Source organism: Solea solea, chromosome 8, assembly GCF_958295425.1.
Source record: "Solea solea chromosome 8, fSolSol10.1, whole genome shotgun sequence".
Taxonomy (NCBI): Eukaryota; Metazoa; Chordata; class Actinopteri; order Pleuronectiformes; family Soleidae; genus Solea; species Solea solea.
The window spans coordinates 17,560,127-17,586,490 of NC_081141.1; the positions used below are offsets into that span (position 1 = coordinate 17,560,127).

The 26,364-nt window shown below is 39.8% G+C and overlaps 2 protein-coding genes across 6 annotated transcripts; both read left to right on the forward strand.

Moving 5' to 3' along the window:
* The first annotated feature begins 20 nt into the window (after positions 1–20).
* On the forward strand, positions 21–9,928 carry ercc8 (excision repair cross-complementation group 8). The gene is made up of 12 exons (XM_058636777.1): positions 21–378; positions 531–626; positions 1,370–1,471; positions 1,725–1,848; positions 2,769–2,850; positions 3,788–3,856; positions 3,980–4,046; positions 4,579–4,682; positions 5,284–5,408; positions 7,014–7,211; positions 8,345–8,440; positions 9,034–9,928. The coding sequence occupies exons 1-12, from the start codon at positions 302–304 to the stop codon at positions 9,097–9,099; spliced, it is 1,206 nt and encodes a 401-aa protein (XP_058492760.1). The 5' UTR covers positions 21–301; the 3' UTR covers positions 9,100–9,928.
* A 905-nt stretch (positions 9,929–10,833) lies between these two features.
* Positions 10,834–17,762, forward strand: elovl7a (ELOVL fatty acid elongase 7a). 5 transcript variants are annotated; one of them, XM_058636785.1, is made up of 10 exons: positions 10,861–10,972; positions 12,025–12,087; positions 12,900–12,981; positions 13,131–13,321; positions 13,792–13,866; positions 13,950–14,006; positions 14,107–14,212; positions 14,319–14,455; positions 14,551–14,842; positions 16,857–17,762. In XM_058636785.1, the coding sequence occupies exons 2-9, from the start codon at positions 12,049–12,051 to the stop codon at positions 14,794–14,796; spliced, it is 933 nt and encodes a 310-aa protein (XP_058492768.1). In that variant the 5' UTR covers positions 10,861–10,972; positions 12,025–12,048; the 3' UTR covers positions 14,797–14,842; positions 16,857–17,762. The 5 variants fall into 5 exon arrangements, with proteins under 5 accessions (XP_058492771.1, XP_058492768.1, XP_058492767.1 ...); XM_058636784.1 differs by lacking the exon at positions 16,857–17,762 and having other exon boundaries at positions 14,551–16,043; XM_058636788.1 differs by lacking the exons at positions 12,025–12,087; positions 16,857–17,762 and having other exon boundaries at positions 10,834–10,900; positions 14,551–16,043.
* Positions 17,763–26,364: the final 8,602 nt, after the last annotated feature.

Consider the following 26,364-nt stretch of genomic DNA (forward strand, 5'->3'; position numbering starts at 1 on the left):
GAATGCGCCGGTAGCGTACCAAAATGGCCGACAGTTGTTGTGAATTAGCCACAAAGCTAGTCGAAATGAATGCAAAAATACACAGAAAGTAACAAGAATTACTTTTGAAAGAGAGTGAAATAGCGCGGTTAGCTACCAGGGAGCGTTAATTAAGATATAATGCAGTGTTGGACGCGCAGGTTTTGATTTATTAATCAAAACTCACTTCGTTTTGGGTAACATGTTCGCCTGTTGGCTAGGCTAACCAAGGGTTGCGTAGATCACTCAAAAATTAAAGTCGTATTCTCTTCAAATTGGGATAATGTTGGGGTTTCTGACAGCAAGACAGGCTGGACTGGATGACCCACTGCGACTGCGACGTGCAGAGTCAACGAGAAGGTGAGAGATCCACAGTCTGTGTGCAATAAATGTATAAAATGAAGGCGTTTGACCGATGTGGTGATAGTGCCCATCCTTGCATATCATTGTGTTTGAGAAATGGCACATTTAAAGCGTGCAGTCATGTTAATCTTCTGTTCTTACTTTCAAAGGGTTTTTGGACTGGAGTTGAATCCTGACAGAGATGTGGACCGAATCCATGGCAATGGCATTAACACAATAGACATTGAAGCAGTAGAGGGCAGATAGTGAGTCCTGGCTTACTAATGGTCTATTATTTATTACTACATTTATTCTTGTATATGTTTATAGGCATCGCACAAAGCATCACGTCAAATATGTCATTGGTTCTCAAACTGTGGTACATGAGCCTCCTCTGGTGGTACATGGAGGAAAATCAGAAATAATGGTCTACTGTGGCAGGGTATGTGATCGGAGAGGAGCTGAGGAATTTTGACCAGAGTGCTTAGGAAATGAAACTTAATAACAAAATAATTATTATAAATTAAATAATAATAATAAGTCACCTCATCTCTCGCTCCATCTTAATCTAATTTCACAATACTAGTGTGTGAAGTATATGTGAGGAAGAGGAGCATGAAATTATCTTATTGGGAATAAATCTGCCTCCTGTGGAAAGTCCTGACTTTGCTCGGCCTATTTTAATGTTGGTGGCAGTGGTGGTACTTGGTATAAAAAGTTTGAGGACCACTGATATATGTTATTGATAGTTGTATATTATATTAGTTATATTCCATTGGTTTAATGCTGTAGAGCAGAAGGTATTGTATTAACGGGTCACCAAAATCAGAAACAAGATATTAACTCTGTTACAGATACAGAATCGATTCACGTAGCCATTACCAATGCATTGCTAAATTCACTCTACTTGTAAATTGATTTTGCAGCTCTCAAAGTATGGTAAATTGCGTTTGAATAATTAAAAAAAAACAAAATATCTGAACGGGAACTCTTTTTTTTTTATGTTTAGCATGTTGTCTGGAGGTTCAGATGGAATCATCGTTGTGTATGACCTGGAGAACTTCAGTGGCAAACCACAATACACCTGCAAGGCAGTCTGCACAGTCGGCAGGTACATTTGATTCCATTTCTAATTGTGTCCACTAGAGGGTAGCATTCTGTTCTGCTCTACTGAAGTGACCTGAATCAGACAGTGTCTGTTTACTATGAATCAAACATGTTTTGTCCACGTTGATATCATCATTTTATGCACATATTCATATAAAATATGTGAAACATATGTGAAACTCACTCTAAACCATCAGATTGTATTTGTCATGAAGGTCATGAAGACATGCAACCTTTGTTTCTGTTTTCCTCTTTAGGTCGAGTCGGTATGTCCACAAATTCAGTGTTGAGACAGTTCAGTGGTATCCTTATGACACAGGAATGTTTGTCTCAAGTTCCTTTGATAAAACCATGAAGGTCTGGGACACTGAGACATTGAAGGTAAGGCACATCACTCATTTACCAAGGAGTTACAACATCTTTCTGACACAGTGTAAACAAATATTCAATGTTATAGTATAAACTTTACAAAATGATATTTATGGCTCAGCTATGGGATTTAAAAAACAAACAAAAACATAATACGTACATATTACGTCTTATAGTTTTTATATAACGTGCTTATTTTGGACATGTGTATATGCGGTTTATTGTAGCTCCACTGCCCCTCTTTGCCTTTCTTTCTTACTTTCTGCTTCATGCTTTCTACCTCTCTGTGCCACACAGTCCCATATGGCAGGCTCTGAGCAGTGCTAGAGTTACACTGGCATCACGGTTGCCTCAAAAGGTCAGACAAGGGACAGAAAAGAACCTGCTGACCTTTCATTTGTTTCAGTCTACATGTTCCTCCTGTCTCTCTGCCCCACAAATACACGTCATACTTAATAAATTATTTCTAGTGGTTGTGTATTTCTACATTAGTGTGTGTTGTGCATTGTGGCGCACATTGTCTGTCTGTGTTGGTTTTTATGCAAACAGAGCCTCCTCTGTGTGTGTGAGGCTGTTGGTTCACAGTCTGTGTTGGCACTGGCACACACTGATAGATGGGGCACACAGAGGCTTTTTATATTTGCTGAAGAATTTGCATTGTAATCACCACTGGTGCTTGGGGGAGCTGCCCGCTTAGCTCTGATATGCAGTACCCTAACTGTATACTTGCCTTAATATTTATTTTAATTATTATTCTTATTTTTATCTAATTTATTCAGTATATTCCATCTTTCATTTTATATATACATATTCATGTATTATATATATATATATATATATATATATATATACAGTATATTTGAGGGGCCGCTGAATTTCTACCACAACTTACTGATGCTGTCTTTCTCTGTCTTTAACTTGTGTTTCTTCAGCCTGCTGAAGTCTTTGAGTTTGAGGGAAATGTCTACAGCCACCACTTGTCCCCCATCGCCAGGAAGCACAGTCTCATTGCAGGTGTGTGTGTGTGTTTTTGTTGATATAAGTGAAGCAGAACAAACCAGCTGGGGTGCATGCTAAAGCATTGACCTCAGTACCAAAAGTTCATTAGTTACCTAGTCTGTCGTCAGTTTCTTTCTTCAATCAGTGTGCCATGTGCTCCCCCAGAACACATCCCAGACAGTGACCCACCTGGTTTTTACCCCTGGTTATGAAATGTGAAATAAACCCAGAGGGACCAGATAGTGGTCATTACCCAGTTACACATGGGTAACATCAGGTTCAATGACACATTTCTATCGAAAAAATATTGTAGGAATCTAGGTGCTGCCTCACAACCGAGCCACCAAGCAGGACCAACAGGTTACTCATGCCTGCTGAGTATGTGCTCACAAATGGCACATGGTGCTCTTTAACACATGTGTATACTTTCCCTTTGACACACCTATACACAGTCGCCATGTTTTTTTTCCCATTAATGTGCCCTCTCCTCTCAGAGGAGTTGTCAAACAGGTTGTAGACTTTTCAGCAAGAAACATGGGCTCTTCATTTCTGCGACATTGAGGCCTTTTAGATTTTAATGACACTCAATCAGCTTCTTTGTCCTGTTAAATTACTTCAAATATCTTGCCCTCTTCCAATGTATACGTGTCTGGGTGTGTTGACTCATGTTTATCAAAAGTTAGTATCATTGAGATTTCATATTTACCCCACCTAATCTGAGAAAAATTGGGCACCGGTTGTCGCTCTTCTGAATCTTGGCTCTCTTGCACAGCAGATTTTACTGACACATTTAATAACATTTGCTAAAATCAATACTGAGAAATGTAACAATACAGTTGCATGTTTAAAGGGTATTTTCCCCTATGAACTTTTTCTCATGAAAATTCCCTCTTTCAGTGTTGTAATAATAGAAATTTCTTCATTAAACTGTCTCTTGTTTATGTTTTTTTAGTTGGCACCAAATACCCTAAAGTCCAGCTGTGTGACCTGAAGTCTGGTTCACGGAGTCATGTTCTTCAGGGTTGGTGGAACATACCATAGTGGCTTTTTTCACTCACTCTCTCACACACACACACACACACACATGCATATATTTGCACATACACATAGCTCAGTAATAAACAATGGCGTGTATCCCTTCCAGGTCACAGAGCAGAAGTCCTGTCTGTGCGGTGGTCGCCTCGATACGAGCACATCTTGGCCACTGCCAGGTAAGCACTCTTTAATGCCACTCTTGCCCGTGGAGTTTCAGCCTCTGAAATCCTCACAGAGTTTGCACACCGAGCCACATCAAAGAAAAGTGTCAGATACCGTGCTGTTGTGTCCAAGCACACATGTTGTCATCTCAGTTCCTGGACATCTGGCCACGTTGCAACCCTGAGTCAAGGATAATGGCACCGCAACACAAAAAGCTAGGGCTCTGTGGCACCAGTCCTAGTCCTGTCATATGCTAGATACAGTCCCCACCTGTTTTATGCTACATTAGACCTGCTAATTAAGCCTTTGGGATCACTGGGCTGCTGTCCCCAAGCACTCTAAGTGATTTTGAAAACAATTGGCACAGAGAGGCACACGTGTTGGAGTAGCATGTGAATTAATCTTCAAAAGCAAACACTAGTTTACAAACACACCGCTGTACCTTGTATAAAGGTTTAGTTGAGCATATGTTATGAAATCTGTGTTAAATAGGTCAACTATTGGACCATATATTATTTCATTCACTCCCCAGTTTCTCCTTCTAAGTGCAGACAGCAAGGTGAAAGTGTGGGATGTACGTCGGGCTTCTGGTAGTCTCCTCGACCTGGACCAGCACAAAGGAGATAAGTCAAAAGCCTCCACAGAAGCAGGTACTGTTCCCTCTGTCGCTTTCCTTTCTGTTCAATCCCAATTGTGTCATTTGCAGAGTAATGATTTGGGGTTTAGCTTGTATGGCAACATGTAAAAGATTTGTTTCCTTCCTCAAACATATCAATCTACCACTTACTGTCACAATCAAATGATGCTATCACACAATATGATCTGAGGACATGAAGAAGAAGACCTGATATGAAGTTGGTGGGGGTTGGTGAACCTTAATGATGATGATGTGGTTGAAGAAATATAGTAGAACATTTTGTACTGGTGTCTAGCTGAGGGACCAATAAAGTGTCAGGTTATTCAAATTGACACAGAACCAGGTTGGTCGCTGCCTATCTGTTTCTGCCTGAGCTCTTGCTTGTGCTCCAACCGAGGCCCCGAGGAAACCCGTTTGCAATTAAACCAATTTCCCTTTGCTATGCTGTGTAATAATAGGATTCACAGTTTTAAAAACACTTACACTAAGTGTGTAGGATTTATGGAAAGGTGTGAGATGTGATTAGACAGACAGGACTGTGTGCTGAAGGACCTTTAACACACATTCTTGGATGCTTAATGCACTGTTACTATGTCTTCCTTGTCTCCTACTAGTAAACACAGCGCATAATGGCAGAGTGAATGGCCTGTGCTTCACTGGCGATGGCCTCTACATCCTCACAACTGGAACTGATGACCGTATGAGACTGTGGAATAGTGCCACTGGGGAAAACACGCTGGTAAGATTTATGCATGAAGGCTTTGGTCTGAAAAAACACTGAATAATGTAGATACAGCTATTACAGACCCTAAGCTCACCAGATTCTTGAACGAAAGTGTGAATAGCAAGTGAATCGATTCCCCAGATATCTCGCATAATAGCCTCCAGTCAAGAGAAATAATTTTTTCCTTGAAATATGAGGTCAGTCTTGCTGTTTATGCCCAATTTGAATATGGTTAGAGTGTAGTTACACAGCAAGCTTATTTGAGCTTTTTACTAGCTACCTACCAAGAGTACATCGTGTTGACCCTAAAAGCCCAAGCAGTTCATATCGTCGGTACTGAATGTTGTCAGTGATGCAATGGAGCAAGTCTTTCACTTTCCACAACTAGCATACAACTTACTATTCACTAGAGGAAAAGCGAAATGATTCTCTGCACTTTTATTAATCTTATTGACTTACTGAAAAATCCCAGAGTAAAACATGATCATGACAGAAACATGAACACTACACTACACACTGATCCCTTGTTACTATGTTGCCTTCTCCTTGTTGACTACTACAGTCAGTAAGAAAGCAGCAAAGACAGAATGCTGCTGTTCAGGTTCCAATTTTGACAAAAAAGCAACAACCACACCAAGCTTGTTTTTAAGTATGATATGTATTTTGTCACTTCCCATCACCAGGTCATTTTCACGTTCAGCTGAGGCCACCTTTTGTTAACCTTAGTGGAGATAAAAGCCATTCTCTGGAATGAGGTTAAAATACTATTTTATTTCTGAATAAAACACAAAAGAGTTGTACTCGGCCTCAATTTCATAGCCTTGGCTGCATACCAGACATGTATCCTCATCCACATGCATATATCACAGTCACAACATACAGTCATAACAATACGTTCAGGCGTTGGGAGGCTATATGCCCTGGGCTCTCACGCGATCTTCCACTCTGCTTTTCTGCCTCATGCCACAGTTGCCATGGTGGGATTTTTTCCATCTTCAGGCACAAGACTGCCAGTGAGGGTTGATGACTTTCTCTCCTGGGCAAATAGTATAAGATGGCTTGTGATCAACGATATGATGGGAACGTCTGGTGCACATAACATGGGGACATAAAAGTAAAGCATTAAACGTGAAATGAGGCCTTATAGTTTCTTCCCCTGTGCGTCTGGTAAAAGGTTAAAGCTTAAACCTTGATAAAGATTATCTGCTGTCAGCTTTTCTTTTCTTTTTAGCACAAAAAGTCATAAAACATCCTCCAATAAAGTGTGTATAACCTCATAGAAATAAGATGGATACTAATGTGAAGAATTCCTGTTCTTTACATTGTGAAGGATTGCTTAAATACGGGGAATGATATAAGGAAAGACATACTTTCAACTTTTTTCTCATTATGTCATATAATCATTCCACTGGAATCATAGGGAGCACTTTCTTAAAGCAAAGATTTAGCAGAAGGGAGATGTTACTGACACTTTAAAGGTAGCAAGTGTAGACCGTCAATGAGGAAATTAGAGAAAAAGTTGTTTGTTGTAACCTATGAAAAAGCTTTATATCAATCTAGAAACTAGTATCACATTCTGTGTAGTACATGCACACATTGTCTGAATCTTTTGTCCCTCAGGTGAATTATGGGAAGGTCTGCAACGAGAGTCGTAAAAAGCTCCAGTTTGCGGTGTCGCGTGGCTGCAGCCCCGAGTTTGTGTTCGTGCCGTGCGGCAGCTCCATTGCAGTCTATGCCCTTCACACTGGAGAGCTTGTCACGATGCTCCGGGGGCACTACAACAATGTCGACTGCTGCGAGTTCCACCCAGACTACCAGGTGACACACCCGGGTGGGGGCTTTTTCCTGTATCTGCCCACTCTATCCCGCACCAGTATTGCCTTTGCTTGTATTTCCACCTATCTGTGTCTCACTGTCAGCTGTCCTTTTTACTGATGCCATAAACTGTCTCTTCAAATACCCTGGTGGTGGCGGTGCAGTAGAAGCTATTAGAAATTTGCAACCCCATGGCAGTTTCAGCCATTTACCTATGACAGATTACATGGCAAAGTCAACGTTTCCTGAGATATACTTAGCAACTGTAAATGCAAATATAAATTGTCCCCATTGTGACTCACAAATTGGCTCTTTCTGCCTAAATGGGACACTTTTCAGAAGACGAACGATAAAGGTTAAACTGCACAAAAGTAGCCACCTCACCCATGTCACAGTCAAGAGCTTGAAAGTTTAAAATTACAATGTAGCAGAGGTCATGTGGTGCTACTATTATGTTACTACTTTTACAACTGACACACAAACGTACCACTGCTACGACTGGATCAATATGTACATCTGCAAGTCCCTGCCATACACCGTATAACATTCCACTTTCTTTGTAAGCAAAGCTCACCACAATCACATCAGTCGTGTGTTTCTTTTCAAATGTGTAACTTTTCTGTTCGTTTTCTGTTCTGTTTTGTATTTAAGTGCCAGTAACTGTCTTGTATCTTCAGTAAATCTGTATTTAATGATTAGGCAACCTTAGACACCCACATGTATGACAGCCCACACACTTATTGTTGAGCAATATCAGCATCCGGTATCCCACACAGGATGTGTTGTATGTGAAGAAGTACACAGGAATGTAGTTGAGTCGCTCTGAAAATATGTTTCACTCCTTTTAAGCTTGTTATGTCCGATGTGAGGACTGATGTTTCCCATTCCATATTCTTGCTTGAAGTGCATGGACAGTTTTGTTCGATCATTTTACTTCTGTGAACCTCGTGTCGATGCTGATTTTGTTTTGGGACATGCTTTAAAAGTGTCAGCCAATGCTTTTCCATTCCCTTCTTCATTTCTTCTGCCTCTCTTTGTCTATATATATATATATATATATATATATATATATATATATATATATATATATATTTATATATATATATATATATATATATATATATACGTGTACATAGGAGCTGTACAGTGGAGGGAAAGACTGTAACATCCTGGCTTGGGTTCCCGTTCTTCATGCCTCAGCTGTGGAAGATGAGTCCAACAGTTTAAACAAGGTAGGAGCTGATAAAAATCAAAAACAAAAGTTAGAAAAGTGGTAATTTTGAGGAATTAAATACGCATTAGCCTCTCTGCATGGATTTTGTATGTTCTCCCCAAGTGTGTGCGGGTTTTCTCCGGATTCTCCGGTTTCCTCCCACAGTCAAAAAACATGCAGATGTGGGGATTATGCAAATTGGACACTCTAAATTGACCGTAGGTGTGAGTGTGAGAAAGAATTGTCTCTATGTGTCCCTGTGATGGACTGGTGACCTGTCCAGGGTGTTCCCCGGCCTTTTCGCCCTATGTCATCTGGGATTGGCACCAGTGCCCGTGTCTATAATTCGAGTAAATACCCATTATAGACAGACGTAACAAACTGATTTCCTATAACAATGTCTCACTGCTGTAATAGTGTCTTTTTAACCTGCATTTGCCATCGTCACAGACAAACAGTTCTCATCACTCCTGTAAATATTGCCGTCAGGATAATTTTTACTAGTGTGTTTACTAGTCGTTTTTTTTCCGCTGACAGTGTGTTTCAGTATATATGTTTTTTATTAATAAGGAAGAATACAATGTGACACGGAGCTCCATGTCTTCTTTACAGGACGCTGCTAGCCAGCCTTCAGTGAACCCCGCCTTGCAGGATGCATGGAGCAGTGATGAAGATTAATGCTGATGTTTTGTATATGGAAATGGACTCATGGTTCACTGAGCATGCAAATGAATACACATCCCCTCACAATTAAGTTGTCAAGAAAAAATGACAAGTCCAGTGGAAGGAATAATAAGTTTAGTGAGATGTCACCTGTTTTGTCTTTGCATACAAAATAATAAATGCCTTAAGTGAATTGTATATAATTGCCCAGCTTTGTAAATATGCACAATGTCTTTTGATTTGATAAAGCCAACAGGGTCACATAAAACCCCTGCTGGCTGCTCTGCACTGGTTCTATTATTGCTTTTATCATTAATTTAAATTTTTTATTGCTGACTTTGAAAGCCCTGTGCAGCCTGGCCCCAGATTATTTACCTGACGTGTTAACACCACCCGCCCTCTGCACTCTGAGTCCGTCTGGTGGCTCTTTACTGATCGTTTTCAGATCTCGGGTGAAACTGAAGCACAACGGAGCCTTTCCCCAAACGGTGGAACGACCTGCCTGAAAAGAACTAGGCTGCTAGTTTCGTTGCTGTTTTTAAATCTCTCTTTAAAACTGACCTTTTTCAGGATGGCTTTTTACTTCTATTATGGAATATTTTAACTTGCTTGTTTTTCCATGTGATTTTATTTTAACTGGCAGGTTGTTACTGTGCTTTTATTTTAACTTGCTTGTTCTTTATGTACTTCTGTTTGTTGCTTTCCCACCGTTGTTTTCCCATGCTTCATATTTTGACTTTAATTATTGTCCATCAAGTTTTTAAAGGTACTGAGTATTACCCATCTTAGTCATGTTTGTGTATAATTATGAGACAAGCAGAATAAACTTTATATGATAAATTCACACCCTTTATTAGTTTTTCATCTTACAAAATCGTCTGTGGAATACTCTTGTTGACAATAGCAATTGTAGGTGATGGAGACAGGTTAACAGGTTTGGTGGCAGTCTTTTCTACTTAATACTTTAGTTAATGTTATCATGGGAGTAACCAGGCATTGAAAAACTCTTGTCATTATTCCTGGAGAAAAAAAGAAATTTGCATTTGTTTGGCTTTCAGTCCTTTTTGAAACTAACAGCAAGGGAACGATACAGAAACCTCAGTCTGCTCTCTGTCCCACCCTGTCTTCACAGATTTACATAAGGACTGTGTTGCCCTGTAACACAGTCACTTCTGACCCAAATCAATACCTTTTTTTATTGCACATGAATTAGGGCTGGGCAAATATTTCACTCACTTTGTGTCTTCAATGTACACATAAAATAATGTTGTCACATTATTGCTATTAAATGTTTCCCCTCAGATTTGCGGTTATTTTGTTTAACTCAGGTTTTCACTGAGTCTTTAATTATCTGACATTTTATTAGGATAATTATAGATATTTATACAACTTTTCTTGTATATTTTTGTCTGTATCCAGCTCTAATATGGACCCTGTAAATGTATATGAGCAGTTTATTGTTGTCTGGGACACAATTTCTGTCTTCATAATGTACAACTTTATTGATTTTTTTCTTTTTTTTTTAAATCTTAAAATAAAAGCAATGAGAAACTGCCTTATTTACTTCTGACTTTTTCAATCCTAACTGTGATTCATCGTTAAACGATGTGTGCTTATATAAATGATTACCTTTGACGAATAGTATGTCCACAAAGTCAGGACTTCACATTAATTCCCACACGTTCACAAATTAGCCTATCAGGAGTGGCGGTGGGCGTTGTTATCTGACAGGCCCCGCCCCATTGATATCTTAAAGGGCGCTTCCTGTGTGTGAGAGCATGAAGAGAGTCGCCCACCCACGGACGGGAAACTGCAGGTGAGCAGGTACTTGGTTCACGGGGAAATTTTAAGGAATCAAACAAAGTTTCCTCGAGTAACGCCAACAGAGGTGAGCACTTTAACGTTGTAGTTTTTATTTGACTCTAAAGTGGACCAGAAGAGAGACAGTTAGGTGAGATGGAGGGAAACACCTGTGCGCCAAGGCTAACGCGTCTCTGTGATTCGCCTCGTTCACCTGTTTCACAGCGATACCGGTATTTTGTTGGAAATGTGTTAACTTTTTCATTGTAAACCTGAATTTAACCATGTCTTGTTAATACCAACCACACAGGGAAAGGCATTTACACGCAGAAACGGAACATAAAAAAACCTCCAGCACCTGCTTGGAAAATCATTAATCTGACGTGTCTACACACCTGCTGTTCCATGGCTTTGATTGGAACCAGGTTCCGCTGTAGGCTCTGTTCACACTACGGGCTCAAGTGGCCCAAATCTGAGTGTTTTATCTTCACTTTTTTGATTTGTGCTACTCTCATTATCAGTCACTTTGGGCATTTTAATGTATTTTATTTGCTCACAGCTGCTGCTCACATTATATATTATATATCCCATTCTCTGTGAAGCCTACATATGGTGACTGTGAATCCCAGTATATTCAGTTTCTGAAATGTACCTGGAGGTTTAGTTGTTTTTTGTTTTTTTTTGTGGCACCAACAACCATGCCAAGTCAATGAAGTCACTTTACTTCCCCATTCTGATGCTTGCTTTGAGTAGCCCAATTCAATTACAGTTGGCTGATTAGATATTTTGATAACGATCAAAAAACTGATGAAATGTGTTTTTTTTTGTGTTTAGGGCCATTATTGAGTTCACAGTTTGGATGTATCCTGTAGGACAGCATTTTACTCCAGCCTGGGGTTTTATTTGTTTATTTTATTTCCACTGTGATGGGAGCTGACATTTAAATGCTGTTAATGGAGAATGTGTACCATGGGAGTTGCTGCTTTACATCAGGATCCCTGGCTATAATGTAGACCCAGCGTGTCAAAACCTGTCCTCATTAGAGAAGAAACTCTAGACACAGCCATGCCTTTTTTTTTTTTTCTCCTCAGTCTACCCAATGATTTTCACCTTGCCCTGTGTGCTGCTTCTTACGTTCAGGTAGACACACCTTGGAAACCTGTCATGTTGGCTTATGTTGGCGTGTGTGTGTGCGTAGCAGATGTGAGTAAATGCCAGCAAGTAAATCACAAGAAGTTCTATAGAAATGAAAATAATCGAATATATTTAAATGCCATGGTCTGTGTTTGACCTCTCCTTTTAAGGAGTGGCACAGGGATTAGTACCATGACGACCTACGGAATTTCAAAATCAACTAATTGATTCTGGAAGTGAAACTTCTCATTATAGTTACCATTTTTTTTCCTTTGTGTCGTCTGTGTTGCAGTACTTTTTTTTTTTTTTTTTTTAACCTCAAGGTTAACGAATGTCAGCCCTTTCATTATCATTCATCTTATGAAAAGCTTCAAGATTGAAGGCTAAGATTTGACCTAATCTGTGTTTGTAAAAGTGAAATGATTTGTGACGGCATGGCAGTCTTTAAACAAAGAATTTCTGTGTTGGACATGTGTAATGTTTCTTCAATGGATTCTTGTCACCGTTTGTTGGAAGACTGCGGCACAGACAGCCGTTCATTGTGCTCCTCGTACACTGTTGGCTTTGTCTGACTTTGATGCTAACAGAGCAGTATCTATCGGAGTAGCCTCTCTTTTTTTCTTTTTGTTTTTTTCCATCCCAGCAGTTGCACAGGGAGGAAATCTGATTCATTGTTGCCTGATTCATTCAATAGCTTTGGTTACTCAACTCTCTTTTTTGCAACTCTCATGTCTTAACTTAGGGTGTCGACGTGAGACGTGACAAACCGCTGAGTGCCCTTTAATAGAACCTCAGTGTGAAGGGTTTTGAATTAGTAAGATTTAATATAAAGAGTAAATCACTCCCGGTTTCTTACCAACCTCTGCTTTTGCCCTTTTTAGGTGAAGATCAAGGATCCCAAAATGGAATTTAATTTGAAGTCGACAGCTGTAATGCTTTATGACCGGTTGATGCAAAATGCAGGTGAGTCATAAAGTGTTCACTCTAGAGTTGCTTCATTCACAACTTAAAAACCTGACACTCTCACTTTGACTGGTTTCTGTTGGCCGTGACAGTGGGCTTTTTAATTCAAGCACTGATCTGACAGACCTGTGGACATGTTTCTGTTGCAGACTCGCGCACAGGCGACTGGTTCCTCATGTCGTCCCCTTTCCCACAAACGATCGTCATTGCAGCGTACATTTACTTTGTCACCTCGCTCGGGCCTCGGCTAATGGAGAACCGCAAGGCCTTCGACCTCAAAGGACTCCTGATTTTCTACAACTTTGGCGTGGTCGCCCTCTCATTGTACATGATCTACGAGGTGAGTCATTGTCTTGTCTCTTTGCGTTCTTGATGTGAAGTGCCAACTTTTGACATTAAAATGTGAGGTTTCGCAGCGCAGTCGGAAAACGAGTATTTCTTTGCATTGTGGGCTTATTTGATAAGAACAGAATCGTGACGCGTGACAATGACCTTGTTTTGGTTCATGGACGGACTTGATTGAACTGAGGGTAAACCGGATTGACGGGTGTCGTTTCCTTTTCTCTGGAATGTGTTCTGTGACTGTTGCCTTCAGTGCCCGACTTCCAGCAAGCATGCTGAGACACTTAATGTCTTTGTTCATAAATGACTTGAAGTTTGTTGTTTTTTTTTTTTTGTTTGTTTTTTTAAATTAGAATTGCAATAATTGTGAAATATAAAGTCTCATTGTATAACTGGGTGTGTTGTGGGACTATAGATATTGATAAACAAACAATTGTACTCATTTATTATAATTTCTCACTCTTGTAGTTCGTAATGGCAGGTTGGGGCACCGGATACACTTTTCGCTGCGACCTGATCGACTACTCACCACAGGGCGTGAGGGTAAGGCAAATCTGAATTTGGCACCAAACCTTCATGTACACATGTATGTGTTGCACCAATACTGAAATGTCTGTCTCCTGTAGATGGCAGCAGCGTGTTGGCTTTACTACTTCTCAAAGTTTATTGAGATGCTGGACACTGTAAGTAGCAGTTGTTGTTGTTTTTAAATCTGAACAATGTCCAACCGTGTGTTTTTTTTTTTTTTGTCAACTTGTGCTTTTTTGTTTTGTTTTTTTCCAGGTCTTCTTTGTCTTGAGGAAGAAGTACAGCCAGGTGACCTTTCTTCATGTCTACCATCACTCCATCATGCCTTTCACCTGGTGGTTTGGTGTTCGTTTTGCTGCAGGTAGAACTTTCTATCTTTAATTATTTTTTTTTTTTTTCATTTTCTTAATTGCATTTATTTTGCTTTTTGAATGTCCCTTTTTAATAAACTATGCTCCCCATTTCAGGTGGCATGGGAACGTTCCATGCCATGCTCAACTGTGTCGTCCATGTCTTCATGTACTCGTATTACGGCCTGACTGCCATGGGCCCCAGTTACCAGAAGTACCTGTGGTGGAAGAAATACCTCACTACCATCCAGCTGGTGCGTTTAGTCTGTCTTTAAAAATGTATTTGCTGAAGACCTGGCGTGAGTCCTTGCACTACAAGTTGCTGATGTGTTTGCTTATGGCTTTACAGATCCAGTTTGTCATGGTGACCACCCACATCTTTCAGTATTTCTTCATGGACTGCCCCTACCAGTTCCCCATCTTCGTGTACATCATCGGCCTGTACGGCCTGATTTTCCTGGTCCTCTTCCTTAACTTCTGGTACCACGCCTACACCAAGGGCAAGAGGCTGCCTAAAGTGCTGCAGGCTCAGACATGGGCACACCACACCAACGGAGTTATGAATGGAAACGCCAATCATGAGAAAGACGAGTGACGCACAACTCGGGTGTTCCGAGGGTTTCGGGGTTGACCTCACTTACGTAAGCAAACCACTGTGAGATTTAACCCCAATTTAATTGGACTCTTTTATTTCTCTTTTCTACTTGCAAGACAATCTTTAAATTATGACCAAGGCTATATTTAAGAACTAAGCTGATGGGTTTTTATGTTTGTTTTTTGGTTTGTTTACACTAAAGGTAAAGCCCAAGTTCTCTTACTGAAATGTCCAAATATGCCTCTGTTTTCTGCCACCGTATGTTCCAAACATCTATTCAGACTACACGGCTTCACCTCTGACAAGACTGCAGGACCCTCGGTTGTATAGTCACACTGGACCTCCTAAAAAGCCTTCACTGCTGAGATTTATATATATTTTTTTTAAATTAACTTAAGTGACGTAATCTTCTCTGAAGGCTATTTAGGAAAATCCAATTCACATTTTCCATTGAGCACTGAAAAGTTTAAGGGTTGTTGATTTCACATGGCCTAAAATGCTGACTGTTTCTCAGTCACCATTTGTTTAAAATGTTGGTAAGGTGTGTCCTCTTTTGTGAGGTTGTTTTTTGTTTTATAAACGGTTGCATGCATGCAGAGCCAGGTAATCGACGTTAGATCACACATGCATGTCAACCCCTCTGGCTCGACTTCACGACTGCGGCTGACGGTGCAGACATTAGGTGACAAAAGAGATGAACTTACTGTCCTGACTTATTTCTCCTATGAAGCAACAGCATGAGTGATGCCAGAGTGGATGACTGACTTGACGGATTATTGTGGTTCTTAACAGGCTGCGGAGCTGTACATCAGCTTTACAGTTTCACTAGTTCCTCACCAGACCACAGTTGTACACATTCACTTAGTCAACCAGTTGAAAAACCTAAGCAGCTTTGGTTGCCTGCTTTGGGTTTTATTTATTTTCTTTTTCTTTTGAAGCTCTGTGGGTAATGAGGTCTTCAGATGGCGGAAGTCGGCATTGAGTAGTTTTTTATTTGTTCCTGTAATTTAAAGTAAATGATGTAACGCTGCTCCTATGGGGACTGAGGACATGGGATACTGACCTTGGTCTGAAGAGTACCACCTTTTTTGTTTAGGTGCAAGCCCATGTAAGCATTCAGTTTTACAGATAAATATTATATGTAATGCTTTTTTTGCATCTCTTTTATAATATTGTGAGAAATGTGACATGTTTATTGTATTTTATACAATTTATACAAAATAAATGATCATTGTATTTCAAAATCATTTGGTTATTTTTTTTTTTTGGGTGGGAAATTACTCAATTTGGAAGTTGAGTGCCTAGTTTAGTGACTGATACCAAACACTTCATAATGAAGCACAAATACAACTCTAAATCTTAGATCACACTTTTACCAGACTTCAATTTGAGCTGGTATAAATGAGCACAAATTGGATGTAAAATGGTATAATAAGTAAATATAAAAATATTAATTTGTGCTTTAGACCTAACTGTAATTAGCACATTCTACCAGATGGGGGTGATGATCAACAGCACCTCCCTCTGGTTAAAAATAGAAAAGGTTAAGATGGGTCAACACACATCAAAAATCTAAATTCTTCGTTCATGAAGAAGCATGGTCTCTCTCTCTTCCAAGTCATTTGGTTAAATACAAAATAATTCTGGATCGTTGCTCTATTTTAAACTGGGAACATTGTCCTCCCTCCCTATGGCTCTCTGTAACTGCAGAATAATGGACTATGAACTACATTTTGTTGCACAAGCTAGATTCAGAGGACATTTTTTTATCACATTTTACAATAAGGGACTTAAAGAGTGATTTTCAATCCATCAAGTACGTTTTCTAACCCACACTTTTTGTTGCGCCTTAAATCAACAATTTAACTTATAAGTTGGAGTTTTCCTTTTCAAAAGGACAATTAACACCAATATATAATCAACGGTGACTGGTTTTTACATGACCTGACCTCCGTACAATCAACAACCTAACCCTGTACATGTGTATAATCTGTATTCTAAGTGAAAAATGCAACATTCTCCGTCCATTCAGTCAACCCCTGCTTCCCTGTCTTCCTCAGGCACACACCCAGGAAACGGGAGAGCACACTGACCGGTCTGTCAGATATCAGTATGTCCTTCAGCGCTTAAGTGGTCCAAAAATGATTCCACCATCAACAAATGGCCCCATGAGCTGTTTATTGAGCACCACTCAAATTGCTCTGTCGTGGCAAATGTGTGAGCTTGTCGTACAATAAGCGGCCATAGATGTCAGTGTGAGATTACAACAACAAAGAAGTCATTGAAAGTCAGTTTTATCTTCCATATAAATGTATTGCTGTATATGATTCTGGTTGACCGGAGAGATGAGGGCAGTCAGCGGGGTTGGCACGGATGATCGCTCTCCGCCACGATGAGCTTCAACAGCCCCAGTTTTTTTTTGTCTCCGAGCCGCCCTCGCAGGCTTCTATTGTGGGAGAAGATAGAATAATTAGGTCATTATCAGGCTGAATTTGTGAGCCAGCTCATCATTGTAAATACATGTAACACACACATGGGGTGAGTCAGTGAAATGAAGTTTGTTGTTGCCTTTTTTTTTCTTTTCTTTTTTTTCTTTTTAAAAAAAAACACGTTTAATGTTCGATTTAAGTTGTATTTGATGACTTCAGTAGTTTTGTATTTGCATTTTAGACTAAATGTGCTCAGTGAAGACGGGAGAATGATAATCAGGCTCATTGTGAACACAAGTCACCTGCGTGTTTCAAGGCTTGTGTTTGTTTGGCTAATTGCTTCGGATATGTTCCAATAATATCTAAATCAATAACCAAGGGGCAAACTATGACTCCCCAAGTTGTAATTAATTACAGAGATACAGCACGGTCCATATTCAGCCTTCATCTGGTCTGAGAACGGAAGTGAACATGTTATCTCACTGTTGTTTTCTTTGTCTTTTAGAGTGAGTCTATAAATAAATTCACCAAGATTTATTTGTGGGGCTTTTTTTCAGTCTACATTCACATACGTTTATTTTTATAAATGGACCTTTGAATATATTATATTTTCATCCCCATTAGTTGCCCGGAACCAAAACGTCTGTAGAAAAACTAATTTAAATATTCACACTATCTTCACATCACCTTGAGGCAATTAAAAACAAAAAGGTTTTCTCAAATGTTTTGAACAAAATGTCTTCTATATAAATGTTTTGCCACAAGGGGAAAAAAAAGTTGGTTATTTAACAGAAATAGCTAAAAACTATTTAGGTTTTCTACATGATCTAAAGTTGTGGAGCTTTAAACTCTTAGACATCATATGTGTGGTTTTTTTTAACTCTCTGATTATGGTTTGTGTCAATACATAATATTCAAAACCTATATAATAAGTATTTTTGGGCCACTGGGAGCAACAGAAAACAAGTCTTATGCAGCTTGAGTCTTAAATAACTGGAAATACAACAAGTTATAAAGTAGTAAATGTAGAAATGTGTTTTTCTGGTTTCTTTTCACATCCAGCAGTTGTAGGGCAACATTATTTTCAATTATACGGCGCCCTTGAAGCTGCTAAATGTTCTAAGTTTTCCGAAAACAGCAACCAAGCCATGTTGGGCTATAAAGCAAAAAGTTATGACCTGGAAAATTCTCCAATTCTCCGCAGAACTTGTGATCTGTTGCTGATTTAAATCAAAGCAAACACCACATCTTAAAACCAACTGTCAGGGGACCAACTTTGATGGTGACTCTGGACATATAGGATGTCACATTTGTCACACTTGCCACAGTCAAAGGTGACATGACATGCTCAGCTACTGTCCACTCCTGTGTTGACTACAAATAGGATACAGGAGTACACGGGATGAGCTGATTGCAGATAGGGGAAAGGAAAAACAAACAAACAAGAACACTGGATGGATGCAGCAGTAATAAGGTTTCAGCGTGCCTGTTTTCTTAGCAGTACTCGTTGTGACCTGTGACCACCACACAGGAAAGAATACATCCATGTGTTTCCTGATTTTGTCTGACAGCAGCCTGGACGTTTTCCTTTTAAGGATAATGAACAAAGAAACTGTATGAGAGAGGAGCAGAGGCTGTATGTGTGTGTGTGTCTGTGTGTGTGTGTGGGGGGGGTCTATACAGCTCTGATTTTAACTCTTCTATGATAGTCTGAATTTATGGCTTAGACAGTATGCAGCTTTTCAGACAATTTAAATGGCATAAATTATTTTTTTTGACGCAATGATGCAACATAAATTTAACCAATGCAACATTACACATGTGATATGCTAAGTTCTCGATACACACACACACATACGTGTGTGTGTGTGTGTGTATCGAGAACATACGTGTGTGTGTGTGTGTGTTGCTCGGTGCCTGTGAGCCTGTCAGCAGAAAGCACATAGCTCTCGGAGAATAATTATTGGTATTCGAGATAATTGTGGGTATTTGCTCGCCTAATAATAGTCAAATCTTCCTTTGCCCTTTTCGTGGTCTCCCTTTCACTTCCTTTAAAAGCTCTTTAAAAAACTAAGTGCATGATTTGGCTTTTTGAAATGCTCGACAGTCGGGGTAGCAGAAGGCTCATGTTCAGCTGCAGTGAGCTGCCCTCTTCGTACCGCTGTAACAGAGTTTGCTTTCATTTGTTATGCCTTTAAATTGAAGATGTCTGCGTGAAATTGATGTGATTACACTTTAATATGCTTATCAAAAGACTGGTGCAGCTGACAGTGCTGATGCTCGTCAGGAGGATGCTTTTATCTGTATATGATCTGTATATGTTGTCATTGTGTTTCTCTTTTTAATATCAGTAGCCACAAAGAAAAAAATCTTTACTTATACTACTTCAAATGTGTTTCTGCTGTGTTAAATTTGGTGGATTTTGGAACTGTTTTGAGGAAGATTTTAGATCTAGATTTTACTGCCAGGACCAAGACAATAAACTCACTGTTTACTGTTAGCACCTGATTTTGTCAGGGACTCATCTCATAATTGTTTATTAGCTCTTTATATGATTTTATGATGAACATGTTCTGTTTGTCCAGGCAACAGCTCGACTCTAACAAGATGACACATGATGGAAAAATAAAAGCATCAAATCATAATAGCTGAGAAGTTGTGTCAGAGGTGGAGATAGTGCTGAAATATTCCACTCAAGTAAAAGTACCACAAGTTTGATAAGATTTTACTTAGTAAACTGGTCTAAAAATGTACTCAAGTTAAAGTAAAAAAGTAACTTGTTTAAAGTGTACTCAGAGTAAAAGTTACTTAGTTACAAGGTTGGGGTTCTTTCTTGTATCATGCAAAAATGAGAAGGGGACACAAATCTCATATTAATTGTTTTTAATTGAAGGCAAACCTTTACAAATTCAAGTGCTGACAGAATAATAATAAATAAACTATGTAAACACATAATGTATCTGTCAAAATGGGTCAAAGGTCACAAATGCTTTAACTTTCTCATTCACTCAGGGACCTTAATTATTCCACCATTCACCTGTCCTCATCACTCACCTGTCCTTACCATTCACCTGTCCTCATCACTCACCTGTCCTCACCATTCACCTGTCCTCATCACTCACCTGTCCTCACCATTCACCTGTCCTCATCACTCACCTGTCCTCACCATTCACCTGTCCTCATCACTCACCTGTCCTCTTCATTCACCTGTCCTCACCATTCACCTGTCCTCATCACTCACCTGTCCTCTTCATTCACCTGTCCTCACCATTCACCTGTCCTCTTCATTCACTTGTCCTCTTCATTCACATGTCCTCTTCATTCACCTGTCCTCCTCATTCACCTGTCCTTCTCATTCACCTGTCCTCATCATTCACATGTCCTCTTCATTCACCTGTCCTCACCGTTCACCTGTCCTTCTCATTCACTTTTCCTCATCACTCACCTGTCCTCACCACTCACCTATCCACATCATTCACCTGTCCTCGTCATTCACCTGTCCTTCTCATTCACCTGTCCTCATCATTCACCTGTCCTTCTCGTTCACCAGTCCTCACCATTCACCTGTCCTCATCATTCACCTGTCCTCGTCATTCACCTGTCCTCGTCATTCACCTGTCCTTCTCATTCACCTGTCCTCTTCATTCACCTGTCCTTCTCATTCACCTGTCCTCATCCTTCACCTATCCTCACCTTTCACCTGTCCTTCTCATTCACCAGTCCTCACCACTAAGAGCCTCTCATTCCCTCCTTCCCTCCTTCCCTCCTTCTTTCCTTCCCTCCCCTGCTTTGAGTGCTGTTGCACAACAATGGAACAAATATGGGCCATTTTAAATCAAGTGCACATCTATCTGCAGGATTATATAATCTGTCCCACAACCAATATATTTATCAACATGATAACGCCCCGGTATAGAGTGAATCAGGCTTGCTGTGTGTTTCAGCTGCTGCTTCGATGGCTATAAGTATAAGGACGTACAGCAGAGAAAGGGCTATTTATATAGCCTGCTTTCAGTGTTTTTCATGCATTCATGGGAACTTCAGCTTCATGTCCTTCAGGGTCTACGCATTAAAAAAATGTAACTATTTTTGATTGATTTGACATCTCGATGCAGCGGTGCAGAACTGAATCAAAGCATAATATTAGCATAACCCTTCCACTCCCGTGAGTTACATTGCCTTGGGGCCAGACAGCTTTGTGCAGTAGCTTAACACTCTGCTTGCTTTGTTGAATCCCAGTCTGTACGTCTTCCTGTTTGCCTGCACACTTTAGCCCCGTTTCCAACAAGTGGTACAGTTTGGCTCAGTTTGGTTCGTTACACACTTCCATTGTGCAAAATAACTGATGATACTGTCATAGTTTTTGGCACCCTTCTATTATGGCATTGAGGCTTCTAAAGGCTGGAACCAGACACACTGTGGTCCATTGATTTGCAGACAGAGAATCATCTTTGCCGTGCGTCATAGGGACAAAAAACCCAAAAGGTTTTCCATGCAGCCTGCAACCTTTTCTTTTTCAAGAAAGCTTGTTTTCCTCTTGTGACAAACAGGATTGCTATCCTTTGTTCACTCTGTCACATTTCTCTTTGGTGGGCCACACTGTGTCGCGCTGGTATGACGTCACGCTATTTTCGTAGCTGATGCAGTCGTCACACGCCCTGCAGTGGAAATAAATGCAAGCCAGATCAGGGTGCACATTCCAAACTGCATTGTAGTGAGCTGAACTAACTGCACTTCACTTCACTGTGCTGTAACACTGGGCCCAAACAAAGCCCATACTGTGTGTGTCGTGTATTTGCTTGTCTTGCCTCTAGCCGGCTCGTTTCACAGACAATAAACCAAAATGAACCTCTAGGATTTATTGTAAAAACAACTTGAGAATGAATACATGAAATGAAATATGAAATATGTCAGCATTGGAGAAAAATACTGATCCTTTCAGAGGATGATTAGCTTAGTTTAGCATAAAGACTGGAGGGAAACAGCTCACCTGGTACAGCCAATAGAAGTATTGGCTAATTCATTTTTATATTTTATATTCTACATTTCAGGCAGTCATAGCTTTCATATTTCTATATCTAGTCTATATTATTATTATTTTTTATTTCTAATAAAACACCTGGTAATAAAAGTGCTTCATGTGTTAAAAGAAAGTATGGTCATGCAAATAAAAACCTCCAGTACAAGAAGAAATAATGATAATAAAAAAAAGACCAGAACAAAGCTGTTTAAGCATTTCCACTCTTTATACAAACCTAAACTAACGCTCACATCAAAGTTTAGGCTCCAGGATTGAGAATTACGGTGAACTAGAAGCCTAGCAACACTAGGTTTCTTGCAAATCAACGTCTGCCTTTGTTCCAAAACTGACTGTGGAAAAGAGAGAGTGTCATATGGGGTAAGAGGTAGATTACCTTCAGTGTGTATGTGTCAGAGTCTCCTTCATTACCTAAACATGTGTTCTTAGGAAAATCTTCAGAATCAACAGCACATTTACATTCAGTGGATGCCATTTCCTCATCTCTTTTAATGTCTCCTTTGCAGCAAGAAGACCTGGGTTTGTGACCCGGTCGGAACAAGGGCCTTTCTGCATGGAGTTTACATGTTCTCCCTCCTGTGTGTGTGTGTGTGTGTGTGTGTGTGTTTTCTCCAGGTTCGCTCATGCAGATTTGGGGATTAGTCAAATTGGAAACTCTGACACCACAAATTGACTGTAAGTGAATGGTTGTTTGTCTCTCTATGTGTGGCCCTGTGATGGACTGGCGACCTGCCCAGGATGTAGCCCGCCTTTCACCCTATGTCAGCTGAGATTGGCACAGCTCCACCCCTCGACCCTCATGAGGAAGATAAAGCAGGAGGAGATGAGAGTGCGTGAGTGTGCAATAACCATTTTGTTTGTTCAACGAGGTTCAAAGGTTTTTATTGTATGACATAATTGTTGTTTTTTTTTGGTATACCCTCATGTTGTATTCCTCCCATTTCCTCGTTGTAGTACCAATGTAGAAATATCTTACCTTAAACTGTCCTTTAAGACCTTTTCCTACATGTACAGTCTTCATGACAAGTAAACTGATGCGCATATGTGAAAGTGACAAACATTGTAGTATTAATGAGCCCTGACTATCACTCAAACATACTGACGTATGCTGCCTCTCAACACGACCATCACCATTATATAGAAATAAATTACACAGATCCTTATTCAAATGTTCAAGATATGATCACAATCCTGCCCAGCTGACATCTGTCCTTGACTAAAGGTGAGAATCTCTCTCTTAAACAAACACTATGGCTCCAGCCCCTCCAGGGTGAAGGAGAAAAAGGTGTTTGCGTATGTGTGCGTCAACGTGCCTGTCACTAATAACTAGTTTAAATAAATATTACAGTTTGTTTCAGCAGTATGCACACATTCTCTGGCTCCGCACTCCGAGCCACATCTGCCGCTGGCAGGCTATCATTACATGCAAATGTCTTCCTCAGGCTACGCTGCATTCCACATTGTCACTGAAACAAAGTTGCATTATCTCTGGGAATCACATGTTCTTCTCAGAGTGTGCTACTTAACAAAATATGCGATGATAGATCCGGTATTCATTTTTAGTATAATTTCCACCAAATGATCCCATACAGAAGTCTTTTTTTATTATTATTTTATCTGCAGAAACTGTGCTTAAAAAAACACAAAAACCTAACAAACCTGAACATTTTAGTTTGTTTTTATTCATTATTCATTTATTCATTTTTTATGCAGTCTGTGTTTCCCCTGCAGTCATGGTTCTGGCACAATAATCCAAAATACGCATTGGTTCGGAAGGTTGGAGTAAAGCTCAACTATCTTGTTAACAAGGTGTAAGTGGAAATCATGGACAATATAATGTCAATATAGTCAATTAGATCTCCTGTTAAATCCACCAAAATGCATTTATTTGATCTAACTTTTTAAGTATTTACCCCACATTTTTAAAATGGGTGTGTCATAATGCAAGGGGTGGGGGGGTCCCACCCTGGAAAGGTAATAAACAAGCTAACAAACAAAAAACCACAAGGCAAAGAATAAATAAGGACACTGAATCAATCAGTCGGTGAGTCAGGGATATATACACTTATATATAAACAGGAGGAGTGTTTACATACGACGTGTGTGTATAAATTATGCACAGAATACAGTGTCCATGTTCAGTCTTACTAGGTCGCTCTCAACAAATACAACAGAAATGGTTTCCACATTTTATTAAAAATTGTAGAGTTGAGAGAAACAACAAGTCAGTGGTGATTTCTGCTAATCAGATCCCCCCCAATAAAGGAACACCACCTTTCTCCATAGGGTTAAGATATTTATTTTAAAGTAAAGTAAAGCTTCACTTCAATATTGACTTTGCTATAGCTTTAAAACAACTCGGAGCATTTTCTCATGAGATACCATCTACATTTTAACTACTCTAGTGCAATGAGTGGCAACTTAAATGACTTTGCTCTGGGTGTTTTCCCTCATCTTTTGCCTTATGTCATGTGGACAATAAACCAGTGCATTTTTATAAATTGGCATAGAACAACCAAAAATAAAACGATTCAATGTCAGCGATTTAATTTAATGATTGTTTTTAAATCATTAAATCTCTAGGGTTTATGTCCAGTTAGTGGCAGTGGCTCTGTATGAATGAATGAATCAATCAATCAATCAAACTTTATTTATACAGCACTTTTCATACAAGGCAATGCAACTCACAGCATAAAAACAGAATCAAAGAAAGCACACCCACCCTCACACTCAGTCACAACTGGCTGGTATTATGTTAAAAAAAAACAACAACACAAAAGGAGAAAAGGAGAAGGGAATTAAGGAAGTGAGGAAAATATGCTATCATGGAACTCACAAACCAAAAAAAAAGCCGCGAAACACTACGGGGTGATCTACACAGGAGATAAAAGAAGTTAAGATAAGTGAATCAGTAGTTAATACAAGTGGGTAAATAAACAAATGAGGTAAGGTAAGTTGTATCTCTTTTATAGTATACGTTGTATTGAAGTAAAATAAAGGTAAAAGTGAAACAATTAAAAGGGACACTAAAGGGTTGAATAAAGTCATTTGTGTCAGACCCTAAAATCAGAAATTTTAATAAAAATTAAATAAAAGGTACAAACAAATAATACATCTCAGCTAAAAGCCAGGTTATAAAGGTGGGTCTTATAGAATATTAAACGTTGATGCCCGACGTCAAAGAAGAACGTCCACATTTCTGTGGAATTTCCTGATAAAACTTGATCTGGTGTGGATCTGCCTCAGGTGACACTGATTTCACATGTAGGTCAGGAACCACCCACATGTGTGTGTAATCCCCTGTGACACAGAGAAAAACAGTTCATTCCTCACGCCAGGGCTTCCTGCGTGTTTTAGACGTTTCCTTGCTCTAACACACCTGATTCAAATCATCATCAAGCGCTGCAGAAGCCTGATAACGAGCCATTTATTTGAATCAGGTGTGCTGGTGCAAGGAAACTTGTAAAACATGGACCAGGATTGAGAAACAACCATTTTGTTTAGTACATAATATACTAAAGTAAGGAAAATATGAACACTGAACATATATGTTCAGGCAGAATGTCAAACAATAAATGAAAGTCAAGGAAAACAGTGTGACAGTGGAGTTGTTGTTTTTGTTTCCCAGCTTTGTACTGTCAGAAGAAAAGAAGAAAAGAGGGTTTTGTGCGTATAATTGCTCCATAGTTAAGCACAGCAGCAGAAGACCACACCTGGCGCCACCACACTCACACTCTCAGGTGTCATGTGTACCTAATAAAGTGGCCGTGAGTGTATTCAGCAAAGTTACACACTGACACAACAGCTCCTGTCAAGATTTATAGCTTCAAATGAGTCGAGATGGTTAGTCACCTTTGTAAGAGTGAGTCCCTGAATGTAAACAAGTTTGGGAAACAAGGACGAGAAAAAAAAAAAAGAAGCTCCTTTGCTCTATGGGAACTGTCAGTGGGAAGGTGGGCGGGTACACCGCAGCACTCGGAGGCGTGTGATTGGCCAGCAGGCAGGAAGCGCTGTGAGCTGATTGGCTGTGAGTGTGTGAGTCGTGAGCACAGACTCCTCCTTATTCCAGAGAGCATCAGTGAGCGGCGGAGCGAGACTGCG